The sequence below is a fragment of the Hyposmocoma kahamanoa genome, unplaced genomic scaffold, assembly GCF_003589595.1.
Source record: "Hyposmocoma kahamanoa isolate Upper Pololo Valley unplaced genomic scaffold, ASM358959v1 87, whole genome shotgun sequence".
NCBI lineage: Eukaryota > Metazoa > Arthropoda > Insecta > Lepidoptera > Cosmopterigidae > Hyposmocoma > Hyposmocoma kahamanoa.
Genome location: NW_020654422.1, coordinates 14,471,777 through 14,495,902, shown reverse-complemented (window position 1 = coordinate 14,495,902; position 24,126 = coordinate 14,471,777). Strand labels below are relative to the sequence as shown.

Sequence of the window (24,126 nt, the reverse complement as noted above, 5' to 3'; positions counted from 1 at the left end):
CAGACTGTAGTAGACCATCATAGTTATCTGTAGCTAAACCACAAGCTAAATGACTTGTTAGTTTTGGAAATGAAACTAATATTTCTGGATCTAAGTTACGTATATTTGTTTTTACAGGTCACATGGTCATGGCTGACTTAGACCGTAAAGTCATCAACCGGTTATGGCTGTTCTGGGCTGTAGTAACAAAAGTTATTAATTGAAAAACATTATTTTTAATTTACCAAAGTAAATTCCAATTTACGCTTGATACGACTTGCAAAACATTTTATATTAATCAAACTGAATTTTTGAATTAATTATAATTATTTAATCAAAGGAAATAAGAAAGAAAATAAAATACATCAATGAGAACACTACAATCCTAGGTCTGCTTAGGATTTTTCATCACAGAAAATGCAACATTTGTTTCTAATTTGTGTTCTCTTTTTTAACCGATTTAAAACAAAAGACGAGATTCTCAATTCGACTGCTATACTGTAATATTTTACTTCTAAGGGTAGCAAATAAGGGGATGAATCGGGTTTATTGGATTGTACCCACTTTCCGATAGCCGATTTTAATAAAAGTTGGAAAATAGATGTAGTTCCACAAACTTTTGAGTTCGCTTTTTGTTGTGTTGTAGGTATGTTAAATAAAATAATTAGTATTTGAATATTTACTAGTTAATTGATAGTAAATTGAGATATGTCAATTGATGTTGGAATAAAAATACGTGTGTACGCAAAAGTTCACTTTTGCGAGAAGTCATTTGCATCCGTCTCACAGCCCTTAGTTTCAAAATACTTTAAGTAAAGCGTAAGCTCTATCGTTCTATTAGGTGATAATGGAAAAATCCTTCGACTACTAAAGCCACAACCTGATATCAGAAAAAATGAAAACCCCTTATCAAATGGCTTTATCATTTAAAGAGCACTGTTACTTAACTGAATGTACAAAATAGTATATGAGTCCGATTTTATGACGAATGTTTTCTTACAACTTGTTTCATACTTCGCAAAGACAATAAAGGATTTAAAGACAATTACAGTACCAGGCCGTATTACATATTCGACCCCTCCTACGTAAAGTATCATATGTCGAAATTGCCAAGTTTTCAGGGGAGCGTTTTAAAGTTTTGAATTCACTGAAGTGAGCACAACACGTGTATTTAGCATTTCTCAGTTTTATTCGAGAATGAGTTTTAAAGTAACGAGTTTTGCCAAATAAAACTGAGAAATGCTAAAGTCACGTGTTATGCTCACTTCAGTGAACTCAAAACACACCATACCAAAGTACACAGTACAAAGTAAAGTACAAAGTACCGTATGTCGAAATTGCCAAGTGTACAGTCCCCTGTAATTTGGCATACGGTATTTTACGTAGGAGGGTTCGATATCGAGGGTTTGATCCTCAAAAAAGGCAATCGACCATTATCGGCTAACTTCGTATTTGTACAGTGCCGTATCTATCGCTGATTGACAAATCAGCGATAAAATGTCTCATAGGTATAATAATGATGCAGTCGTCTCTCTACGAAGCCGAAGTCAGTCGATCGTCTTTTTTAATTAAAGGCCAATGATTACGTCAGCCTGGTATTGTACAATAATATGTTCCGTTTATAAACAAAACTTGGTTCTGTATGAATTTAGGTGTATGGAAAGAAAGAATTTCAAAAAATATACTTATAAAACTCCTAGAGCAAAATTTATTTGTTTTACGGTCCAGGATAAACCAGTCAGGTTTTCACATCAAATTGAAACAAATGTACGTACTGCTACTATAGGTTTTATTTAAGGATAGGTTAGGTGTCTTATTTATAGGCTTTAAGGAACAATTTTAGTTCCAAGGCTCTAAAAACTAAACTCCAGTAAGAAATACGAGATTTAAATATACAAAAATATTCGATACTGAAACTTGGATGGTAAATTGCTAAGCAAACAGTTTTGTGTTGTGGCGCTTCTATAATATTCGTAAAAAAGTCATCTGTACAAAATTTGGGTTCTAAAATTTAAATGTATGAAATGATTAGTACTGAATTTTTAAAATTGTATTTACAAAAGTCGTTCTGTTACACGGAGTTTCGAAGAAACATTTGTATAAAATGCATAATTTTCTGGAATATGATATATTGATAAAAAAAAGTATAAATCATTTTAATGTGGTAAAATAGAAAATAGTATTACACTTTGTAGACTTATCCGTGACGGGAGTTGGAAAATTGTTCTAAAAACTCAAGTTCGGGAGTCTATATTTATAAACTCGACTTAATTTTGCATGGCTCGGTGACCTAAGACACTCACGAGTCCGAGTCAAGTCGAGCGCGAGTCATGGCACGAACTCGATACGAAGAGACTTCTACTCTATAAAACCTTGAGTACGACAAGCAGGGTTAAATATTACTGAACAATCACTATTGCCCACGAATAAAATAAAAACAAAAACCTAATATGGTGATATAAAAAAACGAAGATATTAAATACTTAATTATCCGCTCACGCGATACATGCAGCTGTAGACGCATACCACACCTAGAGGTGCCGGTGATGATTTTATACCGATTTATCGGATATCGAAGTTATAACAGGTAAAATAACTAATACTAATTGTTATTTCGGTAACTACTCTAGCAAACCATAAAGTTTTTAATGCCTGGGTCTGTCATTTAAAAAAATAAACAACTTCAAAAATACGTCACGACAATCGTGTCTGTTATTGTTTGGGCTGGTGATTTCGGTGTCTATTTACTGAAAACGTACCGTAAGTAGCGTTTTTTAAGTTTATCCTGAATATAAATGTTTATAAACTATACTTTAAGGAGTAATTTGATGGTAAACGTTAGAACCACTCAAACGGAATATTATCATATTTACCCAAGTACACCAAAAATTTCATTAGTGTTTTTTAAGTGAAGGATTTGCGGTGTATTACTGCATTTTATTTGAGATGTTTTTGTTGTAGTACGGAGGGTATTTATTTAGCAATGCAGAATAATAATTTTTATTTATAAAAACTTGTATTTAAATTGAATCCTTTTCTAATTTGCGAAACCAAATAGCCACTATTTTGCAGTAGGATGAGCGCATCGCGTGAGCGGATAAACTACAGTAATTGTACAGTGTAACACACCACACCGGGTGTGTAATGGAAGTTATAAAAACAAATAATCTATTTTCAATTTGTATAACAACCTTTGATATAATTTCTAAGGATATAATTACTCACTGTATATATACAACAAAACATATAACAAAAAAGGCATAATTTCAATGTGTATAGTGAACCTTCAGTATAACAAACATTAGATATAATGATTAAGTGACATAAAGAACAAATGGTATAAGAAGTACCAATATAATGTATTAAATAATATAACACAATATTTCGTTTTAGGAATAGTTGAAGCACCCTATATTATATTGATAATTAAATATACAATCGCAAAATACAATTGTTTTTGTATTGCTTTAAGTGCTTTTTGTGTAAAAAATATATTTATTGAAACTTTAAATGGAATATTTAATTGCATGTACTAACCTAACCTAAACTCACAGGAGGAGTTCGAACTAACCAGCAAATGAAAACAAATTCTGTTCTGGCACTCGCCGGCCGCTGCCGCGACACGCTCGCTGCGCTCTTGCGGCTCGTGCAGCTTTTTCATATACTAACCTAACCTAAACCCACAGGAGGAGGTCGAACCAATTAGGAAATGCAAACAAATTCAGTTCATTTACCATTGCACTTGAACACCACCGGAATTATATTAATAATACATTATACTCAGTGAATGTTATATTCAGATATAACAAACACTTCAGAGTGTTTATATAAAATGAACATTATGACATCGGTATGAACATTATGAAATTTGTTATATCAATCGTCTATTATACCCAATGATCTTCATATCATGCAAGAATATGTCAAATGTCTGTATGCCATAAATTATATCTGTTGAGCGTTTTATCAACTAAAAATATGTCATTTGTTGTTATATATTACAAACCGCACCCCACCACACCAGAACACCGCTCAGTAGGTATTTACCAGACTCGAATTAGACTCGATATAAAAAAGATTCGAACTCAAGCACGACACGTTACTTATACAGACTCGAGCACTAGTGTCGATCTCGTGTGTTTTCGGAAACTCTGTAGGATCCTAATACATCGAGCAGTTTAGTCTGTCTCTATGAGTCGAGTCTTGTGAATTGGAGTCTAATCTTAAAATGTAGACTCCTGGAATCGAGTTTTTTACAGCACTAGTTGGAAATATTTGGAAATATTATAGTTGGACGTGGACGCTCACACAAAAGGCTGTGTACAGAATTAGAATCGAACAAAGAGCCTTGGAGCGAGTCATTCTCGGTATCAAACTATCGAATTCCGAAACCCGTAAACGAATTAAGGTCCAGGACATAGAAGATCGGATAGCGAATTTAAAATGGAGCTGGGCGGGACATGTTACGAGACGTGGTGAACACTGGTGGAGCAAGGCGATAACCGAAAAGTCGCCAAGAAATGGATATAGAAACGTGTGACGTCCTGTAGCAAGATAGGTGGACGACAATGTCAAAGTTGCGGGCAGTAGATGGGTGAGATTAGCACAGAATCATGGTGGATGGCACAAACTACGGGAGGCCTATACCCAGCAGTGGGTGAAGTCGGGCTATGGATGATGATGATTAGTTGAAAATAAACTGAAGTATTTTCTATGGTGTTTGTGTATATCATCCTAGCCTGTTCCGGCTACAGCGACTGCTACTGTATAAAATGAGAGCCACGGTTGTTCGCTCTTTCATATGCCCTTAGATGGCTACAGTAGCCAATCATATCAGTAAACGTTCACGAACAGTGAACACGTGAATAAGTAAAGCATGGTGTTTTTACATGTAAAGAAGATTGCTAAACCGAAGAATTCATAACACGACTCTAGTCATTTAAGCAATAGAACTGTACAATCAAAATGTAGTCGTTATGCTTTCCCGAGTTACCCCTTGAGTCGTGTCACTACTGTCATACACAATCTGTACCTGTTTTACTACTAAGCACAGGTCTTCTTTAGAGACATGATAACTTTTAGGTCACATCTCATTACGATAGCTTTTAACACATCACATGTCTTCCCAACGTGCAAAATAAATTTTCACTCGTGTTAAAACTTCCAACATCATCGTTTATTTAGGAGAGTACTTTACAAACGAACCTTTAGCCGAAATAAACTTGGGTACCGTCGAACAAAGCACTGGCTAACGAATTTGTGAGTTTTAAGTTTTCACATTATTCTACAGTTTGAGTTGGCGAACCATCTGTGTAACATACCGGAGTTTCTAACTTCGGTGCATGCGGTGACGGCAGTGTTTGTCTTATACTTCTTAAGTTTACTTACGTTTGGATGAATGTCCCTTTACGGTGTTAAAATTTTTTAAGACAGGTATCATTTACCTACGTTATAACTTTTATAATTCAAATAGGTTTTAACAATTTTAATACTAGATATAACTGGAAGCTCGTTTTACCGAAGTTAGGAATTCAGAGGGTTCTCGGTTCTTTTATAGGGCAAGGTATTCAGTATTATAATAAGATTTCAAAAGCTGTTTCGGACTTATCCTATGGTAAGTATAAAAATCATGTAAAGGCAACTCTACTAAAGAGAGGATATTACTGTGTTATGTATTATATAAACGATGTGACAACGAATAAAATGATTTGATTTGACAATTTCAAGTGTAATTTGCTTACCTACGAAATAAAGATAATTTTGATTTGATTTTTGATTTTTGATTTTTGATTTTCCAATTTCTTTTTTACCTACATTAGGGTTCGTTTTTAACTTTTACTAATAACCGAGTAAACTGCTTCATTTTGTATTTAACGGTACGTTGTATAAAATATTTGCAGTTACTAAGTTTTATATATTGTTATATTTCCTACATTTTGTGAAACCCAAATAATCTATGAAATGTATATAGACATGTGTGTAGTTATATAATTATATGTATAATATTATTAATTATACAATTTTAAAGAATGAAGACCAATTAATGTTGTATGAAATTTATGATTATGTCATGGTAAGTGGACTTTGTATTTGACCTTTACGTCACCTGATGGAAAGTGACGACGAGGTTGACGAATGAGCATGAGGGACTAGATATCCCTCAATGGTGGAAAATGGGAAGGCGGAATTAAATTGTGTAATTCCATCGCATACTCCGGGATACAGTTTCTTATATAAGGTAAATTCTGACGGAAATTTTAGTTCGACTATTAAGTACTAGCGAATCAGTGAAATAGACTGAAGAGTTTAGAAGCTGTGGAACTCAGTAGTAGTAGAACTCCATGTGAAATGTCACTTTTAAGAAGTAGGTCGGTCATTCCATATGTGTATATACATCGTCCCGGCTGCAATAGGTTACTTCTAAGTACTGCCGAGGTTTTACGACTCATTGTTTTATCTGTTGATTGATTTGACAACTTTTTAATACTATGCCAATATATACTTCTTGCTATCTTACCTATTTCTGCTGCCAAGCAGTAATGTGAGCATTACTGTGTTCCGGTTTCGAAGGGTAAGCTGCTGAAATTACAGGCACATGGGACTTGTCAACTTATGTCTCAGGCTGTTGAATGCAATGGTAGTACCCCACAGATCTCTGCGATATAAAGCTCTGAGTGGAACTGCTGTGGACAGGCGTGTCTCTTACCACCAGATGCACGACTTATTCGTGACTTTCGCAGTGAGAATTCCTATATTCCTAATAAGTTATTAAATCTTAAAATGTCAACTTAATTACAATGATTTCTAATTGTTCTGTTGTGATTCTCCCGGTGTTCCTCCACAGACATTTAACTATAATTATCAATAAAATTACAAACCATAAAATGTTTTCATGAAGAAAATGCGTAAAAGCCAAACTACACAGTTTACAAGACAAGAAAAACAAATATTTAAAATCGTTTTCGTCCATATTCTTTTTATGAGGTAAAAACCTCAAAAAAGGAGGAGGTTCTCAATTCGTCTGTTTTTTTTTTGTTTTGGTGTATTTTATAACGGATTTCGATGATTCTTTTTTTATTGGAAAGAGGGCACCTCAGTAGTGGGTTCATACAAATTTAAAGAAAATTCTCCACCTCTAAGGGTGGTAATCTTTGAGAATAGGGGATGAATCCGGTTAATTGGATTTCACCCACTTTTCGTAAATAGGTATAGATGTAATTCCAATTAAATTAAAACAGCGAACACGAATAAGTAAATTTTTGGGGTCAGTTCTTTTTAATAAAAAATATTATAATCAGGAAATGAAACCATTTTTCCGGATTTAAATCGCGTATATTTGTTTTTTCGAACAAACCAACTTTTAGGGCCCTTTACCGGTCCCATGGTCGCGGTTGACTGAGGTGGTACAGTCATCAACCAATTAAGTCTAATATTAATGCAAACCACCCTATTTTTTCACTATAGTTACAAAAGTTATTAATTTAATACCTTATTTTCAATTTTACAAAGAAACAATACAATTTACGCTACATTGTTTTACAAATTATTTTATTGTATTAATATAAATTTTTATTAAGTTAAATTTATTATTAATTAATAACAGAAATTAAAATAAATTAAAATATATTAATTAGTACTACAGTCTTATATCTGTTGGAATTTTTCATCAGGGGAAATATTGGATCACAAACTGGTGGTACGGAGAAACCATCTTTTACTACCCTATTAAAATTTGATGAGGATGTTTTTTAATTTCAATGGCCGCTCGCAGCATCCTGGGTAGATAACGGACTTCTTTTGCAAGGACCTGGGGTTTGTCAAACTTCATTGAATGTGTAGGTTTATCCATGACGTGCTCGGAGACTGCAGACTTGTTTACGCGACGTTAAAGTTATAATTATGAAAACTATGTTAACGTGAAAGTTAAATTATTTTTCGCCAAGACTTTCTTGTATTAATTTGACGAAGTAGAAAAGAAAACCTTGAAAATTTGAAAGTGCTTCAAAATTTAACCCAACCACCCCAATGGGACATTTCTTCCCTTAAGTACATGTGATGTTGTTTATTATTTAATAAATAATTTCATACTAACCCTTTCATTATTTACCAAGGTAACATAATTTCCAAAATAATTAAATAAACGCTTAGTAGTACTATGGTAAATGTTAAATTAATAGTCCTATCATTAGTAGCCAGTCCCTCCTTGTTCGGAATTTTAGATGTACAACCAAAATTATGGACGACCAAAATTCTTAATTATTAAACGACCTGCATGTTCTAATGGTTTACTGTGGTAAATGAATGAGGAGGTTTCGAGTTCTATTCCCGATAAAACCAATTGGGGCATTAAGTTTATTGAATATCACGATATTTTTCTATAATGACATTTAAAATATTTTTTGTGAAATTATGGATTCCAACCAGCGCCTTCAGCACCGTGTCTGACGCTCCATCAACTGAGCTACGGAACGAACCTGCAGACCTTACGAATTTTTCTATATGTTTCTATGTTGTTCGTTATTTCACAAATCTTTGTTTTTGGTTTTTAACGACTTTTTTGGCGTAGCGCTATCTTTGAGAACTGGGTGTTCAAGTCCCTGGAGTGAATTTCATGGCTCTAACTCATTGTACAGGATATTCTCTACTTTAAGACCATAAAATTGGTGTGTGTGGGATGTGACAAGCTGGGAACGGGCGAAATGAAGCACAAAAGGAGAGGCCAGTATCTAGCAGTAAAATGCAATAGGCTGATGTTGATAATGGTGATGAATTGGTGTGATTGTTTGGCACATCATTATTATTACTATATAATAACAATACATACATAAACTATCTCTGTGGCCGAACGGTTACCGTGCCGGATTGCCACGCATAGGTCCCAAATTCGATTCCCGGCCGGGCCGGGAGAAATATTTGTATGACCTACATTTATTTCTCTTGTGAGTTTGGTTGTAATTTGCGGTTGATTGTATGTCTGTCCATGGCACTCGCGACACAGTAGGTATGCATTGTTTAATATATATGTATGTTAAGTATGTATTTACACTATATTATTTTTAAACCGTATAAATTGAACGACATTTTTTAATTTTGTTTTAAATGTAGCACTAACCTTTTAAATCAGTTTTTTTCTATTCGGTCCAATGGTTGACTGGTAGAGAATGCCTTATGGCATTTACTCCATCATTTCTACATTGTTAAATTATGAAAAAAAATTAAATAAATAAACAATCCAGTGGAGACTGATGTATTCCAGTTCACAATAATTCACAGTAATATTATTACATATACTACACCTCACATATAATGGTGGTGTGTCGTATGCAGATTTAAGTAAACGTCTCAAACTCGTCGTCGTTCCGCTATTGTCCACTAGATGGCAGCACATTGATTGAAATTTCAATTCAAAATCAAAATGTCGCAACACTCGCAGCTAGGAATAATAGGTATTGAACTTTCAACGAAATGCCAACAAGGTAAAGTTTAAATTATATTAACAGTCCCAAATTAGTTATTTATTTCTAAATTAGAAACTACGACCAATCATTATCATGATTTCATTATATTTGAAATTATGAATATTTGAGTTTTGGCGACAACGGTTGTGTTAGTATTCGAGGGTTAAGGCACTTCCATTGTTTTTTTTCTTCCATGCGTACTACTATAACAACATGCTACAATCAGTTTCGATTTCAGAGTAGTATTTACCAGTCGTCGTTCTCAATATTGTTTTCTTTTTCCGTGTTCATGTTGAGCTTAGACTTGAGGTGAAATTACCACTAGAATCTGGGTTATCTAAAAGTGGACAGCACGAACAAACTCATAGGCTAGTCATGCCACAGCTCGCTGGTGTACAGAAGTCATTTTTACTTGATTATATGTTCATGTTAATAGTTAGGATGCAAACCAATACTTATTTTTCAAAATATCATGTATAAATCAAACTCTAAATGTCACATAATTCAAAACCTTCTTGTTATAGTAATAGACCTAAAAGTCCAACTGAAGTTAGTTACAATTTAATATAATGATATTTGTTTTATCAAAATATAGTCATTAAAACTTTCTGAAGCTTTATATTAAGCAAATTACAGGTCTGAGACATTTCACTTGATAGTTACCTCTATCCATTACTTGGACAATTTATTTGCCCCTAATCACTAGGCACTTAAGTAGGCATTTAAGTACAGTATTCGATGTATGTATGCTGGCGTTTCCATCGATTATCGATTTTCATCACGTGATTCATGTTTTGTTTTTTCTTGTATTATCTTAAAACCATTTGTCTGACAAAGGTGCTTTTTAGGAGGATGAATTTGTAAAGATATCCTTTAAATGGGTATTTGTTTTACTGTACTTTGTCGAAATAATTAATATAAGTGAATCGATTTGAACTCTGCTTCGTTACAATATTTTCAAATTTAAAACGTCGGTAAACCCTGCAATATCTTCATAGCTAGCTATAAACGTAGCAGCTACAAACATCCTAGCTACAAACGTAGCAGCACGGACGTAGCAGCTAAAAGCGTAGCAGCTACAAAACCAAACAATATATTTTTACAGATTTTTAAATCGGTAAATACCTAGTTAATTTTCTGTAAGTGATTTACAAAAGTTTGCTCAAAGGATTTAGCTATAAAATAAAAGAAGCTTCAAAAAGGTAGGTAAGCGGTCAATTTGATGGTATGTAAACTGTAGTCGTGATTATCGGAAGGTGCGTAAAATTCCGTGGAAAATTGTTTGCTCCCAGGATTCTTGGAAAAGTATAATCTTAAAAACGAATGTCTCCACCTCTTGTTATGAATGTTCGTACTCGAATATTGAATAACGAAGGTAAGAAACATATTTTTAAAAACAGGAATTAAGTTACTGGTAAGTATTTGTGGAATTCTTAGGTTTATTTAGGTAAGTAGAGAGGAGCTATTGAGAGCTCAATTTGCCTTGTGCGATAAATTATGAATGGTACCAAATTTTGCAGTGATGATGTGATCACGTAAACTTTATTTTGCATTTTATTTTCATGCTTGAAACGATAAGCTTTTGCTTTAGTTAATTTACAAATAGTTCCAGTTACGTTCAGCTCCTTACAAATATACAGACTCATATGTTATGATCAGTGGTCGGAAATTCGGATGCTTTTATACCTAAAGTTCACTATTTCCCGTGATTCGCTATGAAAGTATAGAAGCGGCTTCCTAAAAAAAAATAAATTTTTTCTTATTTTGAATCCCGGAATGTCAGAATGGTATGACATGTTACAATTTTTATACTTTAAATATATTCTCCAATAACTTATGTTACCCTCTACACCAGTCACAAGATATCATAAACATGTCACTCAAAAATGTTTAGTTAGTTTAGTGAGTATATCTGAGTCTCACGTTAGTTTTCCAATTAAGATTTTTTTTGATGTCTCATGCTTTTACAGTTTCAACTTTCTAAATAGGACAAAAAATAATTTCAATGATAAATAAATTTACAAATAACATTTTACACGTATATTTTTCTTCAATTATATACTTCACTGTATATTTTCGACAATTTTTACGATTCAAAAGTGCATTCCATATTTAGCGAGCACTAAATTGTAGGTAAATGAGCATCCTAATTTCTGACCACTGGTTATGATACTAATTTTGTTATTTTAAACTTTAGATTCAAGAAACAATAAGATTAAAAATATTACAAATGTAACACCTTTAGACAAAGTAAGAGATATTCCTATCGTCTAAACGATTTGTAGGCATATAAATTTTATTGAATTGGTAAGTCGAATAGTAGTTTTTGTGACTTTGCTATAGACTTCCGATGTTTACTATGTATCTTAAGTAGATTTTCTGATTGCAACATTTTAAGATGTTACTTAACATGAAAAGAAAATTGAAACATTTACCTTTACTTAACGGTATTAAGTCTGGATTTCTGTCGTCTGGTCCGTGTGGTGAATTTCTTTTAGGTAGGTTCGCCTTCTGGTTTTTTGACGAGGGTATCGTTACTGTAAAAGAAAATAACAATGTAATTTGGATAATAACAACAGCAATAGGTAAATTTCACGTGTTTTCAGCATGAAAAGAGAATACAATCACACCAATTGCTTGGTTTCAATTTAGAAAATTTCATTTCCAAAATTGCTTCTACCGGGAATCGAACCCGAGACCTCGTCATCTTGCGCCCACAGTGCAAACCGCTGAGCCAACGGCGTCGTCATTGCACACTAAAATGAATATTTGGTCTACGAACACTATTTGATACACGTTTTTAATAAATATCATATCACCTGGAATTTGCCTTGAAAACTATAGAACGACTGTTAGTTAAAAGTGAAACTGTAGTAATATGACTCCCTGGTTTTTACGAGAAGCATTTATTGTATTCTAAATTATTTTAATTTCCAGTTAACTTTTTGCGATTGTTACACATTGCAAACTAATTTTTACGATCTAAATCGTGTATATATCATAGATATAGAAAAAAAGGGGAGATATGTAATGACGCTATGTAAGATCGGGTGTCGAAGCCACTTTTTAGCTCTTGTGCAATTCAAACTTTACGCTCTATTATCTACTATCATAACTTAAAGATTTTGATTGGGTAGGACTTAAAACGTGAAAACGACATAAAACAATTTTAAAATTTAACAAAATTAAACTTACACTCACTTGAATAAGAGTTATATTACAATATTTCAGTATTTTTTTCATCCTGGTTCAGCCATTCACCAATAGGTGGCGTTTTAGTAAAAATACTACTAGTATATAATAGTTAACTATTACACGATACATGGCGCTGAAACTCATTTTTCGTTACACTAAGAACTCACGGAGCGGTTTTCACCCGCGTCTGCCGCGGGACCGCGGCGTCTGTAGAATGTAACAGTTAAGTATGTAAAATTAGGAGCACATTTCACGGCGCGTTTTACGCCTGTAGTGGTGACGGTTGTTCGCGGTTGCCGCGGCAGGGTACTAGTAGAACCGCGCAGGACGCGATGACCTGCGCGCTTGACGGCCGACATCGCCCGCACACTTTGGCGGTCGGTTCAGGCGCAATGTGGTGCAGGCGCACGCAGGGTGAGTTCTCTATTAACCGCGCGACTTGCAATTAACTCCCACTAACTTCGCGGTCCATTCCGCAATCGCAACGGTTTCGTGCCCGCACAAACTTGCAGGGTCGTGAGTATTGAAATAAAACCGCTGTCTAGCAGGAGGCGGGCGCGGATGGAAACCGCTCCGTCAATTGTTAACCTTATTAATCTTAAACTGACGCTACTCAACGAGTGATGTGGTCCTACCTAAACGATAGTTCGAAACCATGTGGCTGTTTTTAATATTAAAAAAAAATATTCCATTTTTCATACTATATCAACACTGGTACTTGTGTATTATTAAATTAATATAAATTATTATTATTTTCTTAATGGCGGCCACTTAGTCGTTCGTGTCACCTCGATATGGTCATTTTGACCATATCGAGGTGACACGAACCACGCCCCCATACCATATCTCCCCTTTTTTTCTATATCTATGGTATATATGTATTTGTTTTTTCAAACAAAACAACGTTTCAGATTTTTTACGCGTCCGATCGATAATCACGGTTAAGCGAGGCAGCAAAACAACTGGTTGATGAATTTACTGTCTCAGTCGGTCGTGACCTGTGAATGGTCCGAAACGTATATTTGTCTGAAAAAACAAATATACGCGATTTAGTTCCGAAAACATACTTTCATTTCCAATTATTTCAATCTCGCTGGTTTTATAAATTTGTTCCAGTATTTGCCTCTGGATGATGAATAATAATTCCTAATCGATAGATTCAACATTCACTCAAAGAATTTATATACCGTTCAAACATATAATTCGATCAATGCAATAAATATATTAAAATTATTTCGGTGCCTAAAGTTTTATACAATGCAAACATAGCTTCGTGTTCGTATTCTTAAATATTTTATTTACAACATTGTTTTTATGAATGTTAAACTTAAAGCTATAAAAAATAAAGCAACATGTATTGTATGAACTGAAAAAGCTCCTTAGAATTAGGACACAATTTATTAGAAGTCCTTAAACGACTTAAAAAAGGGAGCGTCATAATAAAAATGAAATGAAGCTACGTTATTAATTTTAGCAAAAATGTCAAGAGACAGAAAGAATAGCGTTTTGGCGAATGTAGTGGTGCCTTGTTTTCCCAACAACTATACCGATTTCAGCTTTGATAGGTAGACGTAAAAACGATAGAAACATCCATAACAAATAAAGTATTTGAGCTTCATTACCTTGAAGGACGTTTGACTAGTCTGCCGTACAAACCAAACCAATACACTATAAAGTCACTGACAGTGATTTGATGACTCTCACATTGCAACTTTGGAGGTATTACTTAATGTTTTCGAATGAGATATTAAAAACTAAAATATACTGTACAGTTTAAAATTTAGACATTATTTTGACATAACATGGTTCGCAGTAATACAGTCTTTTGGTTTGACAATTACGCACACGAAATGGAGTACAGTGTTGCGGGGAGCCTGTTTAGCGAAAACTCTCAGATCCCGCAAATGTCTCAGGAGCGGGGGTCTACTAACATTTGGAGCGGCTCAAATTTTAACAATAAAAAACGACATTCTGTTGTGTCAAACCACAACACTGTAGGGTTCAATACAGTGTTTTATAATTTCATCACAATAATTGACTTACATTTATATGGACGTCGGGTCCGCACTAAGAAGTGTCCGAACTTATAGGGCGTTAAAATCGTATACAGAGCGTCATTCACGCTTTAGTCTTCGTTTGTTTCTTCTGACAGCGATGCAAGCAAAATTAGATAGTACTTGCGATGACATTACAATTTAAATTCAACGTTTTAGCTTTTTCATATTCCTTTACATGTCACTACGTTTAAATAGGTTGACTTGGGACATTTTTTTCGTGGTTTTTGTATTAGACCCGTCGTCCATTTATTTGTAAGTCAATAATCACAACAATAATCTTTCGTCTCTTGCCGAGGAATAAGAAATTTATTCGTTTTTCAATAGGAATAGCTTAGTTTCCGGAATAAAATTATAATGGCTAGATAGATTTCTTTAAATAATATACAACGTAAGTTAAATGTATCTTTTAAACGTTATTATCCTCAAAAATTACAAAAAAAACGAAAAGTCTTTCACGTGGCTCTTTCTGAAAATGCTGTTATTGATATTATAATGTTTTGTTTTGACACGGTAGTAATATCCAAAGTTATTTTTATACCATTGCCAAAAGAGATTTGAATATTATTGCTACGTCCACACCAGTGCGTTTTCATGTTTATCTTGCGTCTTCCTTTGATGCACGCATGAAGTATCATAGCATACGCGCTAAAACGGTTGGACAACAATGCATACCCCTAGCGCACCGGTCCGACACCGAATAGGTTCATGGGCAATAGTCCGTGTGCTTTACCAGACGAAAAGATGGAGAAGATATAGTTAAAATACTGAAAATTACAGAAGATTATAGAACTTATCAAATATTGTGGGACCATAAGATTATAGCTTGAATTTTTTAAATGTTGTTGTTTAATTCTAAATCTTTCAATACTGTATTGTTCCATTTCTTCAAATAATATTTCGTCCAGGTTCTTGTCTCTCTGCGCACTGATATGGACATAGAAATGCATGCGTCATATCGATACCTTACCCTCTCAAATTTGTATCTTATAAAGAGTTATTATTCAGGTGATGGCAAAACTTTATATTTATTTTACATTTCTTGTCTAGGGTATTAATATGGATGCATTACTTTACTAATACTTTACTTTAAGAATAGGTAAAAGCCAGTGTGTGAATATGAAGGAAATGTGACATCAGCCCGCAAAATTTGAAGATACAATCCACTTTCTGCATTCCAGTAACTTTGTGTTTAAGATACGAGTTTGAGAAAGTAAGGCAACGATATGTCAATCAATATTGCATACGTTTAACGCAAACCGAATTAAAAATTGAGGACTGGTCTGGACATTGATTTAGAATAAATAACGTTCCGTAACATTGACAACTGTAACAATAATAGGAAATGAAACTATTTTTCCGGATTTAAATCGCGTATATTTGTTTTTTCAAACAAACCGACGTTTCGGGCCCCTTACAGGTCCCATGGTCACGGTTGACTGAGGTGGTACAGTCTTCAACCAGTTATGTCTAATATTAATGCAAACCACCCTATTTTTTCACTATAGTTACAATAGTTATTATCATACCTTATTTTTAATTTTACAAAGAATACATTCCAATTTACGCTATATTAAGTTTTACAAATTATTTTATTGAATGAATTTTTATTAAGTTTAATTTATTATTAATTATTAATAGAAATTAGAATAAACTAAAAGATATTAATTAGTACTGCAGTCTTATGTCTGTTTGGGATTTTTCATTAGAGGAAATACTGTACCATGGGACATGTGACCATGGGACCTGTAAAGGGCCCGAAACGTCGGTTTTGTTTGAAAAAACAAATATACGCGATTTAAATACGGAAAAATAGTTTCATTTCCTACGTGTAACAATCGCGAAAACCTAAGAACTCGATGTGACAATAATGTTTGTAGTATTAGTCACAATTTTAGTAAGCCTAACGTGTAAATAGACCGTGAAAATGCGTGAGATGATTTTAATTGTTTGAAACTATCTTTTATTTGAAAGATGACTACACATACATGTTCCGGCTTCTATATAATTTAGTATATCTTGAAAATAAAGCAAATATAACTGAACACATTTTTATGGGTACACGATACTTCACCTTCATAGTCTCTAGATCGATGTCGTATCCTCGTAGCTATAAGGGCAAGACAAAGAATAATAGCGACTGTCAGAGCAGCTCCTAGTACGCCGCCGACAGCCCAGTTTACTTCCCATGCTTCTTGCGCTTCTGAGGACAAAAAGTAGAAGCTGTTTCAACCTCAGTAGATCATTAATCAAGTGTAAAGGAAAATTCATAAGGATATATTCAGCAAGAAATTGTAGAAAGTCCTTGAGTAAACAAAATATAAATAAATCTCTAAAAATTGCCGCAACCAGAAACACTAGATAGAAAATCTTTAATGTGTGATACAGAATTAGTGAAAAAATACATAACCAGATAGATTTATGGACGTAGATAAATAGGCAAGAAATTAAGTTTACTTAATGTTTTTTTTTAAACCTTTAAGTACATGGTTTGAACACAAACGCGCCATCAAAGGAGCAACGCTTCGTACAAATTCCCAAAACTCAAACTTTCCCACCGTTTGCAGTTAGATGAGGTTCACTCCAAACAAATCAGGTGTTGGTTCACGACCGTATCTAATTCAAATGAAAGTTAATCTTAGCTAGTACCTAATGACAAAAGTTATAGCTAAAAATGGAATCTCATATTGCAGAGATTAAAATGGAAGGCCTAGTATTAAAACAAAAGAATTTCCTTTAAAAAAAATTGAATTGGGTGTAAAATTAGTTTTTAAATCTTCCACGTTTCAACATTTGAGAGCGTAAGCACTGTTCCCACTCGAGTTCAACAAGAATTCAGGAAATAAAAGTTCATAAAGGGAATATATGACCATTACATTTTCGTTTGCACGTATGATTTGTTTTCTTTTGCATTACGTAGTATTTTGCCTGTTTGTCTTCGTAATATTTTATTTGTGTGTTGGTAACTATTGAGCTAGTCGAGCAACTTGGACAAAATATAAAAATAATAAATATTCTAGCACAAAACAAAAGTAGATGAGTGATTTGGTAAGACTTTCGTAAATTCCAGCTTTATAAATAATGAAAATCCCTGAAAAGTATAATACGGTATTTAACTACAAAACGAAAATTGATAGCTAGTAACGACCTGGACCTTAAGCCCGACTACGTGAAGGGACCCTTGCCCTTCCGTTCAGTGGATATTTTATTCAAATACAAGGCGTTGCTATTTCCGCACCCAAAGTGAGTGGAAATCTACATGAATTTAAAGGTCGCTTCGACGATCTTTCAGGGAAAGTTTAGGGATAACATAATTATTATCAATATTGGTGAACCAAAAGGCGGTTTGTAATTAAAAATAATAATTGATCGTACCAGTTCTCGGCGATAATCGCGGAGCAGTCTCAACAGTAAATTTAATATGTTCAGATCTTCCTCTTGCATTTACTGCGTACACCACTATTTGCAATTGTCTCTTCGCTCCCAGTCTTCTGAGATTCCAAAGTGCAATTCCGTTGCTTGCATTTACTACTAGTCCTTCGTTAGCCCATACTTCAGCCACGTAGACACATTGAAGACCGCCTTCATAACCTACAACAAAAACTAGTATATAAGTGGACTGAGTACCTAACCTTGTGGTACACCCAGTCTGTGGCACCGTATTAAAATTCATGATAATTTGATAACTTTAATATTATAAATTAATGAACAAATTAGTTTCTAATATGCAATCATCTGTGGTAAATTCAAAGTGTAATTAGGCGAGATAATGGTCTTATCAGCTATTGTGTATTAATATAGTTGCCAATGTGATGTTATTAAAACTGTATTCCACCAGTAATTTAGTGTATCATTAACTTGCACTCTGACATTTAATTTGATGGCTGATAAAATTGAAAATATGTTAACTATATTACGTACAAACAAAAGACTCGATCATCCTCGAAATGTTTTACCAAATGAAATTGCAGTTATTATTTCCATCCCCAAAACTCTTAAACGTATTTGCACGAGATGAAATTCATTAACCTACATTAAGAATTATAGGAGTTAGACATTGAAACCCAAATTTAATTTAGGCAATAAAGGATGTAACCAGATTAAGATAATTCATGTTGGGATTGCTTCGAATGTAACTTCGACGATTTACTAAACTGAGCCACGATTTTAACGATATCTACCAAAAATATTTTAGTTCGATTCAAGCGGACGTGTTTGATGAACATTCCCGTTTATCCTAAATTGGTTTTAAATCCCAACGGACTCTTGTATAAAATTACAGCGCTTGCGAACTGTATAATTTTATGTAAATTTTTGTAAGTGTATTTTACCCAATCAAAATAGTAAGTCGAACAACAATGTTTACCTTTAACATTACTGTGGCAATACGTTCATTCAGTTTGTTTCATATATCATACTTAATAAGTATAAAATCATGTACATAAATGAGATACTAAATCTGTTCATCAATAATAATTCAATAAAATTTAAAGTTCACTTTTATTACACATTAAAATTTTCAACCATTTTCAATAGTTATCAACCTAATGAAATTTATGTATGTATGTATGTATGTAAATACTTTATTGTACAACAAAACAAATTTTTGACAAAAAAAAACAAAACGTTATTGTACAAAGGCGAGCTTAGCCCATAAAGGGATATCTTCCGGATAAAGGGATTCTTTCTTACAAGAATAAACTTATATATAACAATTATAGATTACGTAAAGAAGCATTTGTTAATTATAATTTTACCTGCTAGGCAATGCAGATCCAACGAATCGTCAGTCAAGTTATACACAGTGCAGTTTGTAGGTGGATCAGGCCTTGTGGCTGGCAATAATGTATAGATACAAGGCGACGTCTGTTGTCCAGCTAAATTGATTGCTCGACATGACAGTGTGCCGTAGTCTACATCTGACACTGGCGTGTAGGTTAGCACAGAGCGTCCCTCTTTTGCTTCTATTGTAAAGCGATCCTGCAAAAAGAAAGAAAAGAGTTGGGAAAATTTCAGAAAACAACACTAAATTCAAACGAGCTTAGCAGACTGTATAGCTTAAAAACAAACACTCTGAAACTACGAAATAATTCCTAAAGTTAGTAGTCTAATAAAGAATTTTACCAAGACCTTTTACATGTTTTCATACTGCATAATATAATGCATATGCAATTCTATACAATTATAAACTAGAACAGTGCATAGTTAAGTTTATTTCAAAGTCAGTTAATCTTTATACCATAGGGACCTAAGCAAATTACACTTGGAATCGTCATACTGATTTAACTCTACAGCTCATACGTAAGGCAGTAGAGTTTAATCAGTTATATTAAAAGTATTGCACTGACCAGTTTACAAATACGTCGAAACAAAATTTATTGAAGTCAAATCAACATTTATTCGAAACTTTATTCGAGCGTGGGATGAATAATATCCAGCGAATCGTAAAATAGAACGAGTTGAAATACGTTAAATGATATGCACGGAGATAAATGTATAAAAACAAATGATATTTTTATTTCAAAATATTGGAAAGTTGTTTAAAATATCATCATTAATACGAATATATCGACAATGTACGACGTACGAGTATTGAAAAAAAAGGCTAATTTATTGTAGCGCATAGTAACGAAATTGAATCAGTGCAAAATGTTTCCATTATTATTATATTTCATTCTATTTGGCACTTGGCATGACTTACTAACAAATATATTATTATTATGATGAACAAGTAGTAAAAGTAAATACAATATACATACGGAATGTATAAAAAATATATCGCCTTATTTCAGATACAGATAATACATGATGACACAATTTTTTAATAAAAACGTTATTTTGAATTCGCGAAAAATATTTTTTTCTCGATTACCAAAATATATCTATTTATTTATGTTACGTATATGATTGGTGGTTCAAATATGTGTTCGCACCTTTATACTTTACCCAAATATGTTTCCCTACTATAAACAGAGTTTGTCCTCGCTTTAAGTTCAATATGTATTACGGATATTGTAGATATGTCCCTTAGCTGTATCACAGCGAAGCAAATAGTAGAAACGCTCGAACGATTATTGAGTATTCCCCAATCCGAAACCATAGGCAATAATATCCTGTATTTTCTTGCAATAAGGTCTATTTTGGTTGTTCACGTGCAAACGTTTGACGGGTTTGGACAACACCGTTAAGGGTCAACAAGCCTTTGTATGCAGGCACCGAAGGGTTTGATTGCCCCGATATACATCAGTAGACATGCTAAATATATGGTACAACCCCTGGCGATATTTGGGCATCAACAAAGACCTCAATTTTAGTTTTAAACGACACTCCACGCATTCTTGAAAACAAACAATGGTTCATAATAGACGCATTAATCCAACCTAATTTAGGAATCCCACTGTTTACACCATAATCAGACAGAAATAATCTAAATGGCACTAAGATGATTATTGTTCAACATTTTCACCCCAGGAACAAAGATTAGGTAAATAAGGTTTTATGGAAACCGTTTTGCGAAATGATGATTATATACTGACACTGTACATTTTATGTCCGTCGACCTTTTTGGCCCCGTCAGTTGCCAAGGGCCACTTAAAGGTATCGCATGTATCTTACGACAAGCTTCGATACATGAATATATGTCCGTAGGAGCCTTGCTAGAATGATTTTAGATAACTCTATAATTTGGCTGCATCAGCTATTTTTTTGTAGTACAAGTTTCACCCTATCATTTGGCTGCCTATACTTTAAAGGGCTTCCCATAAAATACTGGTGACCTTTTATAAAATGGTCATTGAAAGGGTGACTTTTTTTCGGATAAAGGACAAGATAGGCGGCTTTCAGAGATAATTTAATAAAAACAACAAAATATACATGTTTAACTCAACAAAAATCAACAAAGTTACGCACAAATATTGGCATCAGGAATAACGTTGGCTTTGGCATCTTCTTGTTTATTCTGTTTTGTTTATCCATGAATGTAAATGTAATTCATTGCTTTTAAGACACAAATTTCTCGTCAGCAATTTATTCATTATATTGTTTTAATAATGTTGTCACTAATATATTAATAGTTGACGATCTCGTAGTCGAGTGGTTTGCGAACCAGTTTTCATGGTGTCGCAATCTCTGAGGTTCCGGATTCGATTTCTGGTTGCATGTAGAAACTAACTTTTCTATATTATTGTCTAGGGTCTGGGTGTTTGTGGTAGCGTCGTTATTTCCGATTTCCATAACATAAGTGCTTTATATGCAACGTATATGATGTTGTCTAAGATAATGATTCAAAAAATTACAGTTTTCTTTGAAATTTTTGAAATTTTTACTTACAGGGTCCACTTTTATAGACCCCGCGGAGTTGTTAAGAATCCACTCGAAGGTGTCTGGTGGGGGGAAGGCGTCTACTTCACATTCCACGCTGGTTGGTTCCTGAAGCGCTGCTCCTATCAGTTTGATTTCCTTCTTACGGCATAAGGGCTTGTCTGTGGACAAATGTTTTTTCTACAATATTACTTTAAATGATATTAGCAAGCACATTAATAATTATTACATATTTGGATGTTTTGATCTATAAAAAAAATACACGTCGGTCTTTTATGTTTATTTATTTATTCTTTTGCATTAGTAGACAAGTGGACAAGTTCGTTGATTTTTGTTTACTATGTAAAATGAATTTGACAACTTTTGTATAATTTTGAAAATGAAAATGAAAATGAAAAAGTTTATTTCTTTTTTCTTAGTTGTCTTAAAATAAGGTTGGGACTTCCTAGTAGGTGTCATCCACCTGTGACAGGAAGGCCCGCTCTTCCATTATCTTTTAGTTGTTTGTACATGCATTTCATGGAGTTTCACCACTTTTGCGCTGATAGACTCAATTATGACTAATTATTACGTAAGAAATTTTGGACAAAATACCTTTGTAGGTTTAAATTACACGTGTTACTTATTTACACATTATTTGTTTTGTCTCAATTATAACAATATGAGTTTCGAGAGTTAAAATCAAAGATAAAAGGTGGTGCCTTTTCAACATGAAATGTACGAAATTTAAAACCTACTCTGCTAGTAAACGTACATTAAAATTAAACCGAGGAATTCTTTACTGATAAAATAGTGTATAACTGAAATAAAAAATTAGTATTTGATCTAATGGGTACTGCCACTGCGCCCGACACCCAACGCAGTGGCAGTGCCCATCAGATCTTTGTGATTAAAGCTCTGAGTGGCACTGCAATTGTTAGGGACAGGCGTGTCACTTACGACTAGGTATACGACTTGTTCGTCCCGTCACTTATATTATATAAAAAAGTAGTAGTATTATAAAAAAAATGGATGACCTAAAGACTTGAGTTTCGATCGGAGCTGGAACTAAGAATGTATGACTACGTGATTTGATGACTTTTCATCACTACAATATAAAAACCAAATATAAAGCGCTCGGGCGCTTGTTTTCTTTGAAAAAATAAATATGCACGATACAGATACGAAAAAAAAGTTTTATTTCGAATACGTAACAATCGTGACAACGCGACAAAATAAGTACTCGATAATTTTGGATTGTATTTCGACTTATTCGAACAACAGAGTCCGATGTGATTATATAGCGAAAAGATAAAAGATAAGTACGTTACGAGAATAATTTCGTTATTCAAACTAAGGCCTATGTAAAGGTGTTTTAAGAATTTATATATCTTATTTCGTTTCGGAAATATAAAATCGAACAACAGTCGAACTGACATCCACAGTGAAGAAGAACGACCGAAATGTACTATGTCCTGAGAACAAGTAGTCTTGCATATATAGATCTTTGTTCTACGGATGAGTCGATTTGTTTGAGATATGAGTGAACATACAAAATTTCTTGTAACGGAAAATTAAGCGGCTATTTTAGTACTAGTCCCTTTCGTACTCAGGGGATCGTTGCAGGCGCTGAGGCGTGAAAACAAACAAACCGTCCGTTCACGCGTTCGTTAGTGAGTGAAGATATAAAACAAATTGGTATACTTTCTACACTTGCAAATTCTCATATTACGGACACCATCTGAAAGTGGATTCGTAATTCTCGAATTTTAGGAAAAAAAAAAAAAATTATTATACAGTCGTAACTAACTCCATACAAAGGCAATGATCGTGCCTCATTTAACTGTGCTTCACATCTTTACTACTGCCATAGATTTAAGCATCTATTTATTTTAAGCAATATCGAAAAGGTCTTGATTTGAGCATGACTTTGGCAACTAATAAGATTGGCAGAATACATAAGATAATAAAATTTCCTTCTAAACATCTATATTTTTAAATTTTTTACAACACTAATAATATAGTAATTAAAATCGTCAAATACAACCATGAGCCTCCACTTGCTACGCTCGCTTCTAACAAATTTCCTTTGTCTTTCCACTTGTATCAGTTCCTTAATACGCCCCCGCTTTTGGTACTTT

General features: G+C 33.8%; 1 protein-coding gene across 2 annotated transcripts in view; it reads right to left on the bottom strand.

Annotated features, from left to right (window-relative positions):
- The window catches only part of LOC113235116 (nephrin-like), a 292,525-nt gene that overhangs the window by 21,484 nt on the left and 246,915 nt on the right, over positions 1–24,126 (bottom strand). For both annotated transcript variants that reach the window (XM_026470692.1, XM_026470693.1), the window contains exons 11-15: positions 22,016–22,167; positions 19,444–19,666; positions 18,062–18,277; positions 16,761–16,889; positions 11,873–11,974 (exon numbers count right to left, since the gene is read on the bottom strand). In XM_026470692.1, coding sequence (XP_026326477.1) covers positions 11,873–11,974; positions 16,761–16,889; positions 18,062–18,277; positions 19,444–19,666; positions 22,016–22,167 — 822 coding nt within the window. The remainder of the gene's footprint in view (positions 1–11,872; positions 11,975–16,760; positions 16,890–18,061; positions 18,278–19,443; positions 19,667–22,015; positions 22,168–24,126) is intronic.